Genomic DNA, 21,930 nt, shown 5'->3' with positions numbered 1-21,930 from the left:
AAGCCTCTCATAATGTTTCTGTAGGACGGGGAAGTGTCCTCATCCCTTTTTCACCACTGAGGAACTGGAGCAGAAAGGATTCCCCTTCTTTGGTCATCTAGAAAGCCCGTAACATAGCAGAAAATCAATCCACATACCCTGGGTCTCTGGCCAGCACCTTAATCAAAGAAAAGCCTCTCTTTTAAATTAGCCCAGTTTGCACTTCATTAATTTGCACCATAAATTGTAGAAGCAAGGCTGTGTTACACATACCACTGAGCCATTAGCCATGAGAGTAATTCCACCCACACTTAGAAACACAGGAATAACCCAGGGCTTGCATCCCAAAAAGCACTCTGGCTACACGCTGCCAAGGAGAGGTGAAAGGCTACAGGGAGCCAGGGCATGGAGAGAGGAGAAATAGCAAGGTGATGTGGTGCATTGCTATGGGTTCTGCACCAGGCAGTCCACAGAGGCTTTACCTGGAATTGCTTGTGCTTCAGGACAGAACATGGGCTCTTGTCCCAGGAAGCCCAAGCTGGCCTCAGATATCCTAGGGAAGTTTGCGTTGTGAATCCCCTTGAAGCCCCTGTGCTCCAACAGATGAGCTAAGCAGCTCCTCGGTGAGGATTTTGCAAATGTGGAAAGCCTTTCTGAGGCATTCATCTGCAGCGTTGAGAGAAAACTTGTGGATGCTACGTCACACATATATGTCATCTTTTCCACTCTGTGGAAATTATAGTCAATACAGCTCATAGTGATCACATGTACATCTGTGTTCGGTCCTTTCAGAGTACAGATCAAGATATTTCTGCCACCAAATTTTGGTATACAGTAAATGGCATAGTTCATAGAATAGAATCATAGAATCATAGAATGGTTTGGGTTGGAAGGGACCTCAAAGATCATCTAGTTCCAACCCCCCTGCCATGAGCAGAGAAATCCTCCACTACATCAGGTTGCCCAAAGCCTCATCCAACCTGGCCTTGAACACTTCCAGGGATGGGACATCCACAACTTCTCTGGGCAAGCTGTTCCAGTGCCTCACCACCCGGAATGTAAAAAATTTCTTCCTTATATCTAATCGAAATCTGCCCTCTTTCAGTTTAAAGCCATTGCCCCTTGTCCAATCACTAGTTCATGGTGTCTGGTTCGTAGTTCATATCATGCTTCATGATGTCTGGTAAATTTGCTATGTAATCCAAATGGCCTTGTGTGATAAAGATCTACCTTATTTTGATGCAAAATCTGGCTAATAGAGATCTATTGTGTAGGGTAAAACAAGCCAAAATGATGTGGAGCATGAATCATAGAATCATAGAATCGTCTGGTTGGAAGAGACCTTCAAGATCATCGAGTCCAGCCATTCACCCTGCACTGTCAGGGTCCCTAAACCATGTTGCTCAACACCAAATCCACACGGTTTTTAAACACCTCCAGGGATGGGGACTCCACCACCTCCCTGGGCAGCCTGTTCCAATACTTCACAACCCTCTCTGTAAAGAAATTCTTCCTGATATCTAACCTAAATTTCCCCTGGCGTAACTTGAGGCCATTCCCTCTCATCCTGTCATTCCTAATGTGGGAGAAGAGACCAACCCCCATCTCCCTACAACTTCCTTTCAGGTAATTGTAGAGAGCGATAAGGTCGCCCCTGAGCCTCCTCTTCTCCAGACTAAACAGTCCCAGCTCCCTCAGCCGCTCCTTATAGGACAAGTTCTGGACAAAACTGGACACAGTACTCAGGTGTGGCCTCACCAGTGCTGAGTATAGGGGTACAATCACTTCCCTGCTCCTGCTGGCCACACTGTTTCTGATACATGCCAGGATTCCATTGGCTTTCTTGGCTGCTTGGGCACACTGCTGGCTCATGAAATAAGGCATCAAAATGAAAATCCTTCAGCTGGACACAAAATCCTTTGTTACTGTTTCAAATCAGGAGGTTCTGGAGAACATACATCTCTTCACACCACCCTTAGCCGTCATCCGATCTAATCTTAAACCACAGATACATATCTGAGTCCCATACCATTCTGTCCAAAAAAAAAAGGCTGCTTTAATGGCTGGTCCCTTGGAACAGAGGCCTTATCTTGCCAGAAGGTTTTAAAATCTTGGCCCTTCTGCTTTGGATGAACTCAGAGCAGCTCTCAGGCGTCGTTGTCTATTTCCCCCCACTGAACTGCAAAAGCACGCAGCGCCTGCTAGTCCTGGCTAGCAGAAAGTCCGATGGCTCATCTCTCTGTTTTCCTCCTTTAACCAGCTTTCCTTCTGGGTTAGTCAAAGCCCTGGTTAAGAACCGAATAATTCTATGCACACAAAGGAAAAGATTAGAGCAGGGAGGGGAAAGAGAGGAAGACTGCCTTCACAGTCCATGCTTGGGGCTTTTTCTTCCCTCACTTCCGTAGTTTCAGTTCTTTGGTCCTTTCTCAGTCTCATGGGACTCTGCCGCAATCCATGTTTATGGTCATCTTCTTATGCTATCCCCTGGTATGTTTTTAAAGCTATTCATTTCCTCCAAATTACTTAAATAGACTTTTACTACGTGCTTCTGCAATACCACTTTCTAAAACAACACCATTTTCTATATGTATTTTGAACTACGACATGCACCATAAAACCAGAGGACTGCAATGTGGCAAAGTGCCATGACCCCACTTTGGGGATGTTCCAGGAGCTCTGAGAGCCATGTATAAGGTCTGTCAGAGCCAAAGGAAATGCACAGTGACTGTGGTCTTTCTATGTCACTTGAGTAGGATGTATAATCTGCTTTCTCCTTTGCCTTGCCAGCTAATGTTCCCATTTAAAACTCATCCACAACACATACCATCTTTGGCTAACTACTGTGTTGGGTGAATCCCTATGTGCAATCGCACACGTGGATAGCTGAATATTACCAGTTTGTTGTTTTATTATATCAGTATTTTCGGCCCAAATATTTTTCTAGTGATGTGCAACCACTCCTTTTGATGTCACTGCAGTTAGGTGTGTGTATTTAAACGTTTAAAGTGGCAGAGCTGGTGAAATGCAAAGCCCCATGGTAAACTGAGTGCAGGGACACCAACAGCACAAACTGTGGCCCACTCGATCTGTAATAAAGCAGCCCACAAAGAGTCTGGTTCCCGGTATGTGATGTTTCATTTGGATGGAAAAGGAGGACATAAGCCAACCTACTGCATTTAATGATGGGTGCTGTGGGAACCCAACTTTCAGAAGCTGTGAAAACTTCAAGTGAATAAGAATTTCAGAAAATCTATGTCTACATGCACTCATATCAAGCCATAAACCACATAAGTAATAAAAGCTCACCAGAATAGTTGACATTCTTCCTGCCACTCCTCTACAAAGTGTTCTTTTCCAAATTTCCCTCTGAAGCAAAAATCTTCTATTTTCCAAAACTTTATCCAATGTGCTAATTATTGGAAGGCAAAAGAGAACGTATTTCTTATCGACAAATTTTATCATGTCTTAAAGCCACAAAAATGCAAAGGATTAGCCAACAAAGAAACATCACAGGAAGAGATATTCAAAATAAAACAGTTATGTCTGCACTTTAATCCTTCAGTGATAATTCTGCATAAGATATATTGGCTTTTTTGCATATTTTGCTTTTGACCACTTCATAAAAAAGTCTGCAGTTTACAGTGTCAACTGTCTAGTTAATGTTTCAGAGAGGCATCCTGGAAGCAGTGGACAGAAATAGTCCCTGCAGCAGAGACGGAAGAGGATACCTCTCCTTACTGTCTGTGAGTCTCCTTTTGTATGGGAATAAACGTGCATTATAAAACAAACAGACTCAGCCACTTAGGTTTGCTTCGCACAGGCATCCAGCAAAAGGAGATTCACTTGCATGTCTGTGAAAAGTGAATTGAAATTTTGAGCTCAGTGCTCATGTCGAGGATTAGCTGTCTTGTTTCTGCTTTGATAACTTCTACAGCTTACACGCTTCTTGTTTCTGGTGTACTCAGCTTCTAGCTGATAGATCCTTTGCAGGACATATTGCTTAACACAGCAGCAGTACCAGAAACTCCCACCAGAGACGTGGCATAGGAAGGGGAAGTGAGTCATACCATGACTTGATGCATACTTTGTGATTAGGACACTGACTTGTTGCTAGTATTTCTCTTAGGCACTAGGATATTTCATAAAATCATAGAATCATAGAATGATTAGGGTTGGAAGGGACCTCAAAGATCATCTAGTTATAACCCCCCTGCCATGGGCAGGGAAACCCTCCACTACACCAGCTTGCCCAAAGCCTCATCCAACCTGGCCTTGAACAGTTGCAGGGATGGGGCATCTACAACTTCTCTGGGCAACCTGTTCCAGTGCCTCACCACCCTCAATGTCAAAAATTTCTTCCTTATATCCAATCTAAATCTACCCTCTTTCAGTTTAAATCCATTGCCCCTTGTCCTATCACTACACGCCCTTGTAAAAAGCCCCTCTCCAGCTTTCCTGTAGGCCCCCTTTAGGTACTGGAAGGCTGCAATAAGATCACCCCAGAGCCTTCTCTTCTCCAGGCTGAACAGCCCCAACTCTCTCAGCCTGTCTCCATAGCAGAGGTGCTCCAGCCCTCGGATCATCTTCGTGGCCTCCTCTGGACCCGCTCCAGCACCTCTATGTCCTTCTTGTGTTGGGGACTCCAGAGCTGAACGCAGTATTCCAGGTGGGGTCTCACGAGAGCAGAGTAGAGGGGCAGAACCACCTCCCTCGACCTGCTGGCCACACTGCTTTGGATGCAGCCCATGATAAGGTTGGCTTTCTGGGCTGCCAGTGCACATTGCCGGCTCATGTTGAGCTTCTTAATCATGACTTCACTTCTGCAGAGGCAGCTTTTCTCATCCTTGTTCATACAGTCTGTTTTGCTCTGTGACCAGCCCTGCTGATTCTTCTGAAGTTACTCAAGGAAAAAGGTACCAGATGGCTGAAGCCAGGGTGGTAGAAATCACGCAGTTATTACACGTACAGGTATTCCCTGCGGTAGACAAGAGCACTACTTAGATGTGTCACAGATTTTGTCATCAATGTGACAAAAAGGATTAAAATATAGAATCTGAAAATAAATACTTTGAGTTTTATCAAATATTTTTTCAATAGCCTCTAAAGAAATTTTTTTGGAATTCCATTTCCCAGAGTTTCAGTGTTTTTGAATTTGTGACATTTCAAGGTTTAAACAGTCACATGAAGTGGAATTATAGCTGCTGCATAACTTTCTACATAAATTTTCTTGAAACTGAAGTTTATTTCCTTTCAAATTTTCTAATCTGTAATCAGTAAGACTGAAATTTTTTCATTCTAATCCATCAATAAAACTTTCTGATATTTATAAACGAGAATTGAAGGAAATATTGTTGGGGTTTTTTCCCTGCAACAAACTATTCTAGAAAATAGTTTCTTAAAAAGATCTGATTTCTCAGGGCTTTGAAGCAAGACATTGGGATTTCTTAGGGAGGGGTAGTGATGCTGATATCATATAAAAATATGTGCCTCTCAGGCCAGTTCTCCAAGACAGCCTTTTTACTGTCTTGTCAGTGACATTATTTTTTCTCTTTGTGTATTGCTTCATGTTATTTATCATAACGTCTTTTACTTTTCAAACCAAAACTGTGACCAGAAACAGATACAGAGCATTGGAAAGGAGCAGTGGGAGGGTTTCAGGGCCCTGGCCTTTCTAAAAAGCCACCCCACTGTTACAAACAACTTTGACCCATTTCCCCAGCGCTGTCCATCCTCTATAAGAGACAAGATAGAATATTATTGCAAAAATATCAGCAGATTATTATTATAGTAGTAGTAGTAGTAATCTTATATTATTAGTATTAGTTATTATTCATGTTATTCATATATAGCAGTTTATTATCAGTATTATTTCACTTAGAGTATGTAAAAGTATGGTCTGAAGTCCCTCCATCATTTTATTCAGTTTCCAGATGAGACCAAGAGTGAGCAGGAGAAATCTCAGTGCAACCAGATTTTCTTTTAAAATTGCAACTTGAAAACACTAATCTGGTTGTACTTTTTTTCCTGACTATTCTCAAACCTGACTGAACATGGTTCATAATCAGCTGGCTGCCTGTGGGTGACTTCCTTGGTTATTCTCCAAATATAGGAAAACACCTGTATTATACTTGGGCAAAGAGATTTAAAACGAGCTACTGATTATGTTTTCCTCAGCTGTGGATGATGTGAGGTTTTTCTTGGGTGACTGTTGAATGCACAGTGAAAATATGGTGCCTTGATAAATGACACAGAACATCAAAAAAAAAAAACAAAAAAACCCCACCAAGCCATGCCATGCAAAATCAGGAGACACTTGCAGAAATCTTGGCCTCAAGTTCTAAAGCTGTTCTCAAATTACCATGTTATTCCAGCCCAGGGGAGGGAAGGTTGGAGGCATAAAAAGTGGGGCTTTTTTTCCAGGGGGAAATCTGTAACCTGCCATAGACCAGCGTAAGCCTCTGTGTGACATGTCTCCCATCTGACACCCTTCAGACCAGGCACCCCAAATCTCTGTCCCCAGCACCCCTGGCATGTCCTAAATGACCTTATGGCTTAGAAGTTTTACTTCAATTAGAAGTAAAAGAGAGTTGTACTTGCCTGTGTAGCCAGAGCAATGCAGAGGAGAAAGTCATCTACAGGGCAAATCCACAGGTTTGTACTGATGTTCCCCATGCCAGTATTTCAACTTTCTTTTTAAAACATGAATGAAGAAGTGAATGTACTGGACAGGCCAAAAGGACTTTAGCTCCATCTGTCTTTCCCAGCCAGTTATTAACCCTGTGGTTGGTCTGTGGTCCCAGTCATTGAACTGGAGAAGTCAGTGGCCACACCATCGCCGCTGCAGCTGCAGCCGTCCCAGCTTTACCCTTCCCACAGGATTGGGTTGGTTCCAAACCAGGGTTGCAATTCAGAAAGAGAGTCAGGAGGACTGGGCAAGGCAATTCAGGTGAGGGGAAAGGGAGTGAAACCAGGAGCCAGACTAGGGGTAAAAGCCCTGGGCTTGCCAGGAGGTACCTAAGGAACAGGAAGGTTGGAAAAGGAGAGGTTCAACTCATGCAACAAACAAATAAGGAACCAGGGGCTACCCAGAGAGTAGACGACACAGTTTTTTAGATCTGCCCATGCTGGCCCCTTTGGAGAGGGAAAACAGGACAATTATGTTATTAAAAGAGTATGTTAACAGTCTGTATGCATAAAGGAGTCAAAGTACATTATACCACATGTATGCGAGCATATATCACACACACACAACAATCTCCACCAAATGAATCCAAATATGTGTCCTGTGTCTCCACAAAACTATGTGGTCTGTATTAGATCAATTTTACTGGCTCTGAGGACTCAAAAACCTCTGTGAGTCAGTAAAAGCTACAAACGTGTGGTGATTCTGAAGGCTCATAACACACATGTATGTGTACCTCGATTTTCAGAACACACATGTAGCAGCATACTAAAGACATTTTTAAGAAGCCAGATCATTCTTTCTGCTTTTTACAACAAATTTTTAGAAATTACTAAAGTAAGGTTAAAAATAAGCGATAGAAATGATGTGAGTATATACTTTTCTTGTTGTTTTGTTCTTCTGGGAGATTCTGATGCTGAAATTTTGATGGGATTTTGTGCTGTCTGGTCATTCGTGCTTACAGACACAAGCAACTTCAACTTGGTTTTCTGTCATCCTTGCTCCAGTAAGAGCCTTGTAGCTCATTTCCAGCATCAATCACTTGGACTATAAATCTCTGCAATGGATATGGCCATTTAAATCTCCACCTGCACAAACAACAATCAGGCCTAGAAAATAAGGAGGCTCATAAATCTCCACGCTGGTGATTAGTAATATTTTGGATCTGCAACAAGGATGTTACAAAGAAAAAAGAAAAAGAAAAAAAAAGCAAAGCTAATTCATTAATTAGGACCGATATGCTGACAATCTGTTTAGTTTATACAGAGAAAACACAAACAGGGCACAGTTAACATAACATGACGTTAGAAGTTAGTGAATTCCCAAGAGCCCAGGGCTCGGAGATATGATATCTTAATGTACTTATCCTATTGTGAGTGGGAAGGTGTTATCTTCCAGCCAAACGGTAAAGAGCTGATTTAAAGTTTAGATCTGCGCTTTTTCTTCTGGCTTACATGAGCCGAGGAACCAAGATGGATCAAGAGACAGGAAAGACTTTCTTGCTAGTTATCAAAAATGACACTCTGTCTCCTGCTGAAACTTTAATCTCTAGACAGTACACAGTGCTTGGCAGACATACCAGTTTGGCCCTCTGCTATTTTTGGTTGGTTGGTTGGTTGGGTTTTGTTTAGTGCATGCAGAAAACTCAATGTGATGCTCACACAGATCAGTAAGAGACTTTCCTGTGGCGCCAGCATCCCTGGATTAACTCTGAAGCCACTGAAGGCCATGGCGATATCTCAGGATGTACATTTTTGTCCAGAGTTATGTGAACTCTCAGGTAAGCAGCTCCATAAGTGGAGTTTCTCCTGCAACCAGAATCGTCACTGTGACCAGAAAGGTCCCATGTACAGACTGTGACCAGTTCTTTAGTTCTTTCTGTGTTCAAAACCCAGGCTGCCTGGGGACCTGCCAGGATTCAGGAAGCATGTGAGGAGGGAAAGAGCTACAGGAGGAACTTCATGCTTCACTGGCCTCTTTGGGCTCCACGTGTGGGTTTAGGAGAAGACGTTACGCAGAGAGGAAGAAGAGCTAAGCCAAGAGCCAGAGACTGAACACACACCTGCATAAAGGTCATGCAGCACACGTCTGCTCCTTCCAACTATGCAGCAACCTGCTCATTGATGCCAGTGGTAAAATGACTGGGGATATTTGGCTTCCGTGGTTGCAGAGCACAGCCCAACGCCCTCACTCCCACAGAAGGGGCCTTATCTTGCCTCTTTATTCAGGCAAAACTCCCTGACTTTTGAGCACGCACAAACCAGCAGACAAAGCGCTTCACGGGTACAGCAGAACGGAACACTGATGTCTGCTCTGCAACAACACGCCGAGAAAAGGGGGTTTTTCTGTGCAATCTCTACCGGCCAATAACCCCCTCTCCTCTCCTTCGTCTCAGTGCACACCCTTGCCACCCCATCCGCAGCCACGTTGAACCTCCCTGGCGGCACGGTGCTCTCCCTCGGCTCGGCAGGGCTCCTCAGATGGCCGGGATCTCTGCTGCCCGGCACACCTGTGGACTGGGCAGCCACTGAGACACTCACAGCTGGGGGAACTCAAAGAGTGAGAGGGGACCGGGACATTTCGGAAGTCACCCAGGAAGGCTGGAAGAAGTCAGATCCTCCCGCCTCCAGCCCCTGGGCTGTGACGGTGAGGTCCATGCTGCCAGACGGGTGGAGGAGCGCTCTCTTCCTGGCATACACTAGTAGCTGGACAGGATGTGTTTGCAAATATAATCGTTCACAAATCTCCCTCAGATTAGGTTACGGGACAGCGTTTCGACGGCACGCACTACAAAGCTCCCTGGAAGGCTTGGCTGGTGGATCTGCTGCTCGCTCTGCTCATGACCCATTTTGGCTTTCTTCAAGAATCATGACACCAGCTGCCTGGGTCATCTAGGAGGCAGGGAGGGGGAGAGCAACCCTGGGCTGGAAAGGGAAGTGGGGAAGGAGAAGAGGAGGAGGAGGAGGAGGAGGAAGGGGGAGGATAGAAAGACAGAGTGGGGGAGAGAAAAAAGCAAGTTGCTTTGCTCCAGTTGTGAAGTTTTGAATCCCAGTTCCGAGCTCTCAGCAAAGGCTTGCCGGGATACCTCATTCCCCGTCCCGTGCAAAGGTCTGTGATTGGGGATGTGGTGTGCTCAGCGGGCAGGGCCCCTCCCCTGGGCTGGATCCGCCTCTCTTATCCCCCAGATAAATTACTAGTGTCCTCACTAAATTCCTCAGCTTTCTCTCTCTCTCTCTCCCTCTCTCACACACGCTCACTCCCTCCCTCCAACACGGGCAAAGCGGGGTTGGGGGGTGGGAGGGTGGGGATCCTCTCTGGACTGGTATCGCGCCCTAGTGCTGTGGGGGGGGAGAGAAGGGGAGGAAAATACTGGTACCCCTTCTCTCCTCCGCCGCCTTGAAGTAGATTTGAGGAGCTGCGCTTCCTCCTCCCCCTCCCCCTCCCCCTTTCCCGCTGGTCCTTTGGCATCTTCCAGACCATGTCCACTGGGTCCCTCAGTGATGTGGAAGATCTTCAGGAGGTGGAGATGCTGGAGTGCGATGGCCTGAAAATGGATACTAACAAAGAGTTTGGGGCGTCCAACGAGAGCAACGAGGAGGGATCCAATGGCGAGAATGGCTCCCCTCAGAAGGGGAGAGGGGCCTCGGGCAAGAGGAAAAAAGCTCCCCCCAAGAAGAGCCCTTTAAATGGAGTGAGCCAGGAGGGAAAGCAGGTCCAGAGAAACGCTGCCAACGCCAGGGAGAGAGCGAGGATGAGGGTGCTTAGCAAAGCCTTCTCCAGGCTTAAGACCACTCTGCCCTGGGTGCCCCCAGACACCAAGCTTTCCAAACTGGACACCTTGAGGTTGGCCTCCAGCTACATCGCTCACCTGAGGCAGATCCTGGCCAACGACAAGTACGAGAATGGCTACATCCACCCGGTCAACCTGGTAAGTCACGGCCCGCCGGGGCCAGGCGCTCTGCGTGCGGGTGCACGGGGAGAGGCGGGCGAGCATCTGAGATGGGGCATGTGCCAGGAGAAACCTTCGCTGAGGTTTTCACAGGGAGTCTGGTGCCAGTGGGGTGGCAAGGGGGACCGTGTGGGGGGACAGGCTCCCAGCTGCCCTCCCGCCCTCTGCCCCGAGAGCTGAGCCTCTCAGGCCCCATCCGCTGCTCCTGGCAATCCTCTCCAGGGGACAAACAGGGGCCACGCTGGCCACAGCGACAGGTTTTACTGACCCAAAAACGCCTGAGAAACCTCCGCAGGTTGATGGCAGCTTTCTACCTGCAAGCAGGCAGGTATAGGAATTTGGGTAGAGAAAGGAACGTTTTAGGAAGGACCCAAGCCAAGGACTCAGGATTTCTTCTTATCCCTCCTTTCTATCCTAACATTTCCTGCCATAATAATCCTCAAGCCCTAGCTTTTTAAAAACAGAGCTCTTGGGGCTCTGCGCTTAGCCGCTCGGATTTGCTGGGTCCAGGATGTTTCTCCTATCTGTGTAAACTGGTAAAGGAGAAATAAATACCAGCGAAGGCTCCCCGAGAAGGGTGTCTGCCCCAGGCGGACTCCACAAAGCCTCCCTGGGCTGCACGACATCCCTCCTGCTGCTCCTAGCACCCACAAAAAGCTTTCCCCAGCAGCCTGGGGTCTCCCTGTCATCCCCGGCCACCAGAAACACTCAGTTTGTAGCTCTAAAAATACGTGCAACCAATGTAAACTGAGGATGGGTGACATCTGTCTGGGCTCTTTTTAAACATCCAGCCTTTACACTGGCAGCACGTGTGGACCCCACCAGATAAAGGAATCATGGAGGGGATCTGGGACGTTTCCCTGGAGTCCAGCTCTCCCTTTTGAGCTCTGGACGCTGGAGGAAAGTATATTACCCACTGTCTCAGCTGAGAAGGGCCTGGAAGATTTTTTTTTTTTTTTTTTTTTGCGCTAAACCCAAAATCCTCAGCACAACAACATGGGGAAAAAAAAAAAGTAAAACAAAGCCAACACCCAATCCAGATATAACACACCCCCCCACACCCACCCCCGCTCAGAGGCACACCAAAACTGCCCACCGAGCTGCGGAAGGAAGGCCGGGGAGGGCGGCCGGGGGCTGCCGGGCGCGGAACGGCGCGGCGGTGGCGACGGGCCCGCGGCGGTGGCGACGGGCCCGCGGCGGGGCGGGCGGCGGCTCCCGCGGGGAAGAGACCCCCAAGCCGGTCACGGGCAGCGGCGGGGGGCGGCGCGGCGGCGGCGGCAGCGGGATGCCCGCGCCGGCTGTGCCGGGGGGAAGCCGGTGTGCCGGAGCCGGCGCGGCACCCTCCTCCCTGCCTCCGTCCTTCCCTCCGTCCCGCAGCGGATGAGCCGGGCTCCGGCGCCCCAGGGACGCCGGGGGGTCGCCCGCTGCCGCTGGGAGGCGAAGCGGCACCAGCTGTCGGCGAGGGGCAACAGGGTCCTCGTCGAGGCCAGCGGCGACAGCCCCGGCCCGAGCCCCGCTCAGCGCCGCCAGCCGCGGGCTCAGGCGGTGGACGGCGGGCTCGATCCCCGGGAGCCGCTGGCGAAATAAGCGTTGCAATGTGCATTTTTCCCAATGTAACCCCCTTCCCACCCGTGTCTTTTCCTGGCTACAGACTTGGCCTTTTATGGTAGCCGGCAAACCCGAGAGTGACCTGAAAGAAGTGGTGAACACAAACCGCTTGTGCGGCCCGACGGCATCCTGAGCCCCGGCGGCCCGGCCAGCAGCGGCCCGGCGCGGCGCGGCCGGGGAGCGGGCGGCGGGGCCAGCAGGGACGCGCCGCGGCCCCGCCGCTGCCCCGGGCCCCGGGCGGAGCGACGGAGAGAGTCGCTCTCCCGGCGCAGAGGAGACCAAACGTGCCCTAGCAAAGACTCCGTCCACCCCGAGAGATCCCGACTCTATTTAACTTTATTAAACCCGTGTACAGTCGAGTGTCCTGCAACAACAGCCTTGCTGGTTCAAGCGCTACTAGGGAAAAGACAGAGATCAAACAAAACCTACCACGCGTGTATCTTTTGTCTGAGACCTGTGAAATATGTAGATGCCTAGAAAAAAACTGACTTTGACAGTCATCTCTATGAAGTAATTCACCCTAAAGATATATAGATATATTTTCCTCAAGCAGGTTTTGCTCTATTTCTGTGAATAAACCTTCCTTTCCACTGAACGCAGAACGGTGTAATGTTCGTTTCCGACTCCCGGGCTCGGCGGGGAAGCGGCCTCTCCGCCCCAGGCCGCGGGGGAGCCAAGGATTTGGAGCAAAGCCCTGGGGGAGGGGGTGGCGGGGCCGCAGCTCGGCGCCTGGGCGCTGCGGGGGCCGCCCGCGCCGCTCCGCACCGCACCGCGCCGCGGGGAAGGGAGCACTTAACTACTGATGAAGTACGGTGGGACGGAGGATCCCCCTCCGGCCCCGGTGCTCGGAGCCGGGAATTTTTAACTTAAACATCTCCCCTCTATCGATCAGCGCGCCCGTGGGAGATGAGGCTGAGATAAACAGGAGTGCGGGGCGCTCCCCCGGCACCGGCAGCGGCCGCCGGCAGCTGATGCGCCAGATCCCACCGCGCTGTTTAATGTTTCGGGGTTATGACCGCACTGTTTACAAGACGTCTTCGGTTATTTATACTGTTATTATTAGCAGAGGGGCTTTAAATTTCCGCTTCACTTGCTCTTTCAATACCGTCCCTCGGTTCCGTTTGATACCTGCGTGCTTTCTGGCCGAAAGCAGGAGAGGGGCAGGAGAGGGGCAGCACCCCGCCCGGGGGGCAGCGGGGGCTGCAGGGCCGCCCCGGGGCCGGGGAGGCATCGCGGCCGCCCCCCCCGCCGGGCCAAGCCCTCCGTCCCGGCCGGGTTGCGGTCACGGGCAGCGCGGGAGCCACGGACCCTCCCGGGAGCTGCCTCCCCCCCGGGCACCCTCCTCAGGCGGGCGCTGAGCTGCCCGGGCAGCCGTGCAGGCTGGATTATGTTTCTTCTCATGCCCCCTTCCCCCTGAGATAACTGGGTGAGGTAGCGCGTCCTCTGGGCCACCCATATTCAGCAGTGGGGTTCATGCATGGGCTGGGTTTAATGAAAGTGGCTCGCTGGGAGCCGAGGGCTGTGCGAACATCCCGGCCATCGTTATGGAAAGCGCCAGGGCTTGCTGTATCGTCCGAAGGGTTTTGAAGGGGATAGGGCTGTTTAATTTCACTTTTTCACAGCTTTATCTCCATCCCGCACAATTAAAAGCCGACCTCCCCGCCTGCCCTAACCACACGCAACCCCACTGTCGTGAGCGGGGCTGCGCCAGCCGACACACGCCCTTACGCACCCGGCTCGACCGACTTCACTGCCACGGGCATCACCTCGAGCGGTCAGAGCTCTTGCTGAAGAGATGTGCCACTCGGGCAAGCACAGCTGGCAGGGCTGATCTCTGCGCCCCAGGCACTGCGAAATTCAGCGGGCATTGCTGTTCTCCTAAAGGCAGACGGAGCAGAGCCCTCCGACCTTAAGCTCCATGCAAATAACTGATGCAGCAAATGCACAAATACGCTTTTAACCACGGAATTGACCCGCTGAATTGAAATTAACGTTTGGATTTAACCACTCAAAATCTCGACTTAAATCCATGCTAATTAATGCTGCTCAAGACTCACAGCAAAGTGCAGTTTTGCTTCCAGAAAGCAGAAATTGATAAGATATCTGAGATGTGCACGAAATTACGAGTTAAATTCTGAATATTCTCACCCAGGCTTCTCTGCCACCCTGCTTTGCAATGCTTACTCGTTGCCCCTCATCGTCCTTCCCACCCTTTTGAGCTAGCCATGTTTGCTCTTTGTTTGCCCCCCGAAACACAGCAGGGAGAAATAGAAGGGAGAAATGCAATCGTCCTCCGTGAAATGCGAGGAACAGAGCTGTAACCATGTGCCAAAAGCTGTCATGTAAGCGGAACGGTGAGAGGCGGCTGTAGACACGGGTATTTCTCGTGCTGCTCTTCACTTTATCTAGCAGTCTAGATTGCGAGCCTCTTGGGGACTAAAATACTCAAGTGTCCTCCACCTTCCTCAGTCCTTGCCTCTGTGCAATAGTTCAGCAACAAACAAAAAGGCAAAAAGAAGCAGCAAACAATAAACAAAAGCAACGAGCAGTACACAGAAAGGTAAATAACAGCTCTACTCTGACTGTAAAACAATTAGTGGCTTTATCTCCATTTTGAAGACAACGAATACATTTTCCAGAGGCACTACGTGGCTGGGAACCCTTGGTCTACTGGCTTCTAGTGTAAGGGCACAGCCCTGACAGCATGGGCAGTGGGCTTCGACAGCCCCAGTTTCTTAGATGAATTAAGAGTCCTACCACGTATCTCAGGAGAACAATGGCTGGAATCATTCTTCCCGTTTGCTGAGTTCAATTTTACAGAAAAATATTTGCAAACAGAAAACGTATGTTTAGTCTGACTGAAGCAATTGATCATTTGGAAGGGAACTCGCGAATGTGCTAAAGAAAAAAAAAGGGAACTGGCTTAAATATCGATATAAATGATTTTAAAGAAAATATTTTGTTTTCTTTCTTGCTTTTCTGTACAAAGTGATGCATTTTAATGTTTACCTAAATACAGTTACACCCCTTCTCCACGTGGAAACAAAGCTGAGACTTGATTTATCTTTCTGTATCTACATGGATGTGGATGCAGCTGCGTGAGTGTCTGTATATATTCCCTCCTAATAATGTTTGAACTGATTGCCTGATTTCAACTGAATTTGACAGAGGTCTTAAAGATAACTAAATTACTACAATACTTTTTTTTTTTTTTTTAAAGCAGGCAGCTGAGTAGTGAAAAGAAAAAATCTTTTAATTCTGCAACTAAAGGAAAGGTTTCGACATGAATTCAGCCCTTATCAGATACCAGAGCATACAGAGCAGAGATGAAGCTTCAAATGCAGCTTCAATCACAGGATACAAGTTCATAGAAAACCTGCTTATGGACCTATATGTTTTAAGATAAGAACTCTCTAAAAATAGTTTAGTCCTATCTGATTTTAATACTTTTTTTTTTGAAGGAAACCCCGTTCCACTCGACTACTCCATGACCATTTTTCAGTTCAGCTAGAGACTAGAAAAATTCTTTATTTGCAGAGCTGCACTCAGTGCTCGGGCTCCTGGCCTTGGTGCTCGTGTTGTACTGTAGCAGCAGGTTGCACAAGCCATAAGATCTTTAGGAGCAAGCATTTTTCCATCCCTTGCAGAAAATATATTTTAGACTTATCTTATTCTCTTGCTGGGATGGAAATCTGCCAGCCTGAAACATCAGCACAGCAAGAAAGCCACTTTGCAGGCACCTGCACAATGCGTTGCTGTCCTGTGCACTGACCGGGGCAGCGAGGCCACGGTGGTGGTCGTGCCCCTAAGCTGCAAGGTGCGCAAGGAGAACACATGCTACATAGCTTATTCTTTAAAGTGCCTCCAAGGTCAAAATTCCCAGCTCACCTCAGAAATTAAAAGACATAGAAAATCTGCATGGTTCCTTATGTAGGGAAGCTGGTTTGAATCCCGGATACAGTTACAGGATCGCCAGCACAGGTTTGTTTGAAGCGTTTGTGTCGGTAACCCCACAGTTGTGTCTGCCTGGAAAAACATGCTTCCCTGTAAATGAATCACACGTATTTTTCAAAAGGCAATCTTTCCCGAAACCCCATTGTCATTGCCATGCATTTTTATTTGTAGTAAAAAAAAAAAAAAAATATGCAAAAGACATTAGCTAATTGCAGGTAATAAGCTGTCTAAAAGAGAATAAAACTCACATACATCTGGTGTACGAGCGGAGAGTATAATCTAATAAAAGTGCAGGGTATTTCTAATTTCTGTCTGGATATCTGAATGTACATTATCACTCTCAGTCTCCCAAAAGGGATAGGCTTTCAAAAGATACTTCAATGACATTGAAATGAAATTCATTTTCAGTGAAATTGAAATTTGTGGTAGCAAACAACAGAGCATTCTGTAATTTCCATATATATAAATACACACACCTAGAGATACCTCCAGACAGCATTTCTCCCGACAGCCGGTGATTCCCATTGTCCCTATCCATTGCCAGCCGTGTAGCAGTGAGTATTCCTGTATGAAGTCTGTGCTGCCGAACGCAGACCCACGAGGCGAATACAACTTTGTGCTCACTATTCAGCTGCGGGCTCCTTCGTGCTCCTCAGCCCGGCACGCTTTATGAATGGGAAGTGGCACAACCAGTAACAATGACTTTTTTGTCCCTAGTGCTGCAAAGCTACTGGTGTGTTATGACCTGGTGAGTTTCTGCAACCCTGAGAAGATGTCATAGGTCTGACCTAAAACTTAACGCTCTGGGAGGGATGGGAAAAAAACATGTAACTGTTTTTTGCTTCTGTTCACTTCAGACACTGGTGTGTCTGAGCTAGCTATAAAAAAATTACTTTTGAGTAGACCTAGGCATGCAGTCATCCCATTTCCCAACTGCGGCGTGGACATATCCTGGGGTCACAACAGTCCCCGGATGACGCATTTTCTTGCCTTAGAGTTTTGCCCTTAAAGCGAAACTTGTAAACAGATGAGACGCATTTTCGAGCCGTGCGCATGCTCGCGCACAGCTACACCGTCCTCGCGTGGGGAGTGGAGAGATCCAAACCTCCTTGCAAGGGGAAAAATAAAGATCATAACAAAAGCGGGAGAGTCAAAACCAATGCAAATCCTTCCTTCACTTTAAGTTCTAAGACGCCATTTTCCTTAAGTGAGGAGAAAAACCCCAACCCTTATTTATATCCCAGGCTGCTATGTAAACTGTAAGACCATATCTGACTGTAAATATGGATTATCTACACGCTGGAGTTTTCTCTCAGTTGTTTACATGCTGTTTAAGAAACGGGGATCAGAAACACTAGGGAAAAAAAAGGAAGGGTACAGCTACACGGCAAGGAGACAAGAGGAAGGGGGGAAGAGGCATAGAATAATCCCTCTTCCTCTGACGGCTACTGCTCAGTCCTTGTGGAAGGACGGGCTGGGGAAGGGAGGAACTACCAGCAGCTCCACCACAGCCGGGTGGAGTCAGACCACCAGGGAGATGGAAACGGGGAGGCTGAGAGCTGCAGCTGCCTTCTCTGGGAGGAACATCTGCAAAATCCTGGGTGGCAGCAGCCGTGGAGGAGGAGCGGGCACAGGCAGCGAGCGTTCCCAGGGACGCGCTCCCACAGATAACTGTCCCACTGGATGGCTTCCCAGGCTGCTGCAGCGGCGCTTCCCTCCCCCATCAGGGATGAGGCAAAGACCATTGGGTGGGACAAGCAATCCAAGTGTGAGTGCGGCCTCTTGCTTCAGCATCCTGTTTCTTGTGATGATTTTTGATGGCCAAGCTGACCAGAACGGGAACGCTTTTTCCTCACCAACAACACGTTGTTTTGTTCTAACGCAAGGACTCTCGTGCTGCTGGCACCTCAGAGTCCATGCAGAAATTAAACAGGAGACAGCAGTTACCTTGGAGCATTTGCCATCACCTCATGACCAAATGATTTTCCATAGGAGGTCGCTATCGTTATACAGACAAAGGGAAGAAAAAGAGGCGCAGAGCTGACAATCAGCTGGCTGAAGATTCTCACGTCAGCTTGGCTTAGGGCACCAGCTCTTCTGGTGCACAAACTTACAAGCTGTTCTCCTAGGCACGCTGAAATCACCAGGGATCTTTGCTCTCTGAATTCGGTATGAAGATAGAAGTGAGAAGAGCGTAGGGAAGGATGCTCTCCCTCAGGTTGTGTATCCATATCCATATCCATATCTACACCTGCTAGTAGAGATAAAACAGGCCGTGGACCATTCTCTGGCTCCAACAGCCAGTGCTGTAGCCAGGGTCACATCCACGCATACCTGCATTTTATTCCACTCTCACCAAAGGGTGAGAACACTGCCTGGCACACATTATTCCCAAACTGTGCTTGGATGCTTTCTGTGAGAAAGTTACGTCAGACAGGCCAAAGGCATGCCAAGGACCCTGCACGCAATCACGCTCTCTGAAAAATCAGCCCTGGCCCTGTTTTATTTACTGGTGTCACTGCAGCCTGAGAAGCTAGGGTGATAAAGGTGCTCGATGCCCTTGTCTCCCCCAGCCTCATGCTCTTCTCACTTGTTTTCCAGATCAACCTGCCATCTTCTCCTATGGGCCAAAAATTCTTAGTGGGGACCCTCTTTGCTATTCGTATCTCGTAACTAATATATTAAGACAAGAGGTCACTAGAAGCAAGAGGCCAAGTTCAAGAACAAACATAACACGAGATTTAATCAATAGTGTAGCCTAAATTAGGACGTTGAAAACCCCTGTTCATTTGTTGCCCAACTCTGCTAAGCTCTGCAGTACCTCTTCTACCCAAGTTGCGAGCTTCCCAACGCCAAAATTTTACATAGAATCATAGAATGTTTGGGTTGGAAGGGACCTCAAAGATCATCTAGTTCCACCCCCCCTGCCATGGGCAGGGAAACCCTCCACTACACCAGGTTGCCCAAAGCCTCACCCAACCTGGCCTTGAACACTTGCAGGGATGGGGCATCTACAGCTTGTCTGGGCAACATGTACCAGTGCCTCACCACCCTCAGAGGAAAGAATTTCTTCCTTATATCTAATCTAAATCTGCTCTCTTTCAGTTTAAATCCATTGCCCCTTGTCCTATCACTACATGCCCTTGGAAAAAGTCCCTCTCCAGCTTTCCTGTAGGCCTCCTTTAAGTACTGGAAGGAATATGCCCTCAGAGTATCTTTCTCACCATTGCCAAGCAGCTTCACATTAATAATATCTATTTATTATAGAAATACAAATACATAAAATAATATATATTATAAAATTCAGCAGAATGTTTGAATATTGTGGAGCTGGGTGAAGTACGACTTACAGCCGTGAGGTAACAGTTTAATAGTGCTGACATGAGTTATCATCCTGTACATCACCAGAGAAGTGTGAAAAGGCACATCGGAGTTTATAGTTTCACCTGATAAACTAAGCCCTGAAGCGAAGGATTCCCTCCCTGACTGATCTCCTGTCACAGGTTTAAGCTTGTTCCCTGCTGGCTGCCAGCTTGGGAAACGTCTCATAATTAACTCACAGTACCACATGCACGTAGCTGATGACCATTCCACAAAATGTCCTTTCTATGCGCAGTACCACATGCACGTAGCTGATGACCATTCCACAAAATGTCCTTTCTATGGAATGTGCGAGATACGGGTTGCTCCTAGGCACCTCCTCTTTGAACACAAATACATCCATAGTCTCCTGCTCAGAGCTCACAGCACTTGAGGCGCAGCTGTGTAAAACTCTTCTGCTCGCCTTCACTGCGAGCTCAAGGGGCTGTCCGCCTTTCTTCCTTCCCCCTACACTTTCCCACAGTCTACCTTTCAGTGGATCTTATCTGACTGAAAATTAGTCCTGCAAAAATGCAAAAATCCAGATAACCAAGCATTTGCTTCAGTTTGAGGAGTTGGGTTTTTTGACAGACACCTGCAGTTAGATCTGAATAACCACATCACGAAGTTGCATCTTCGTTCACTCTCACTGCTGTAATTATGGAACAAAAATATGTGCGGTGTCCTAAAGTTCGGTTATTCTTAATTTTATTGAGCTTATTTATGGTCCCATGCAGCCCATGATTCCACTCTGCAGAATGTCCAAGCGCAGGAAACAGACTCCCCTCATCTCCATCTCCTCTTTACTTCCTAAACAAAAGATTGAGCAGCAAAAGCATAGGAAAATGGAAGTGACAATGTCAGAAATGGACTCTGTGCCTTCCCTGTGTGATGTCAGCACAGCACCTGTGAAGTGAGAACATGCAATGGAAAGAGGCAGATGCCTGCAGGTGGGAAATCCTTAGCATCTCAGTCATACTAGTGGAGGAAGCCACGGAGCCAAGTTAGAGTTGTACGGAGGGACGGAGACCAGGAGGGAGAGAATAACCAGTTTTGTAACTATACAGGTGTGGAATAAAATTGCAGGCACAACTGATGAACTTACATGTCAAATTAGGTACGTGCCAAATCATCTTATTTGCATTCCGTGTGCATGTGATCATAACTACTTGCATACATTTGCACATTTTGCAAATATATATTTAAAGATGCAATCTTCAGAACATGTCCTAGTTAGTTAGTCTAAACAAGGAAAGCTCAGGCTGACAAAGCAGCCGTAACTTGGAAATGGTCAGGGCTCCTCTCTTCATCAGTAAAAAAAAATGTTCTTAATATCCAGTGATGACATGAGCCGGCCATGTGCGCTGGCAGCCCAGAAAGCCAACCCTATCCTGGGCTGCATCCAAAGCAGCGTGGCCAGCAGGTCGAGGGAGGTGATTCTGCCCCTCTGCTCTGCTCTCGTGAGACCCCACCTGGAATACTGCGTTCAGCTCTGGAGTCCTCAACACAAGAAGGACATGGAGCTGCTGGAGCGAGTCCAGAGGAGGGCCACGAAGATGATCCGAGGGCTGGAGCACCTCTGCTATGGAGACAGGCTGAGAGAGTTGGGGCTGTTCAGCCTGGAGAAGAGAAGGCTCTAGGGTGTACTAGAGTACTCAGTACTTAAAGGGGGCCTACAGGAAAGCTGGAGAGGGGCTTTTTACAGGGACGTGTAGTGACAGGACAAGGGGCAATGGATTTAAACTGAAAGAGGGGAGATTTAGATTGGATATAAGGAAGAAATTCTCCGCTCTGAGGGTGGTGAGGCACTGGAACAGGTTGCCCAGAGAAGTTGTGGATGCCCCATCCCTGCAAATGTTCAAGGCCAGGTTGGGTGAGGCTTTGGGCAACCTGGTGTAGTGGAGGGTTTCCCTGCCCATGGCAGGGGGGTTGGAACTAGATGATCTTTGAGGTCCCTTCCAACCTGAACCATTCTTTGATTCTATGATTCTATGCATGTTTCTGTGGAACACCTGCCAGCAAAGGTTATATTCTGAAAAGAGCAAGCATGCGCAGCTAGGTGATGGATGTGTGTTTGCTAGAAGGCATTTTGTGTCAAATTTATGTAGACTTTTATGAATATGAAAAAAAAAAGAAGCTCAGAATTCAAGCAAAATCAGGGTTTATAAAGCTTTTCTTCATAACTCACCCATGTGATCAGCTACTCAGAAAAATTAGCATCTGTTGGGATACAGCTATACAGCACCTCACAAGAACTGCCAGGGAGAAGAAAGACATTGTAACGATCTACCTCGCATTAGCAGTGTTAATTGTAGTGACTCACAGCTTCAAGGCTGCAGCCCATAAAGAATTCAAACAGCCTAAAGGCAGTCCATAAAGATCCCCGTTTCCAAAAGCA

General features: G+C 48.0%; 1 protein-coding gene across 1 annotated transcript; it reads left to right on the top strand.

Annotated features, from left to right (window-relative positions):
- The first annotated feature begins 10,139 nt into the window (after nucleotides 1–10,139).
- Nucleotides 10,140–12,351, top strand: TCF21 (transcription factor 21). The gene is made up of 2 exons (XM_086632065.1): nucleotides 10,140–10,589; nucleotides 12,262–12,351. Exons 1-2 carry the CDS (start codon nucleotides 10,140–10,142, stop codon nucleotides 12,349–12,351), a joined length of 540 nt encoding a protein of 179 aa, XP_086488191.1.
- Nucleotides 12,352–21,930: the final 9,579 nt, after the last annotated feature.

The sequence above is a fragment of the Tauraco erythrolophus genome, chromosome 2, assembly GCF_009769465.1.
Source record: "Tauraco erythrolophus isolate bTauEry1 chromosome 2, bTauEry1.pri, whole genome shotgun sequence".
Taxonomy (NCBI): Eukaryota; Metazoa; Chordata; class Aves; order Musophagiformes; family Musophagidae; genus Tauraco; species Tauraco erythrolophus.
Note: the sequence above shows the minus strand (reverse complement) of the source record. Positions and strands in the feature narration are given on the sequence as shown.

Excerpts from the sequence above, each read along its gene's own strand:
- TCF21 (XM_086632065.1), top strand. The coding sequence starts at position 10,140 with ATGTCCACTGGGTCCCTCAGTGATGTGGAAGATCTTCAGGAGGTGGAG. Across the intron at positions 10,590-12,261 it reads ACATCCACCCGGTCAACCTG|ACTTGGCCTTTTATGGTAGC; the intron begins GTAAGTCACGGC and ends TCCTGGCTACAG.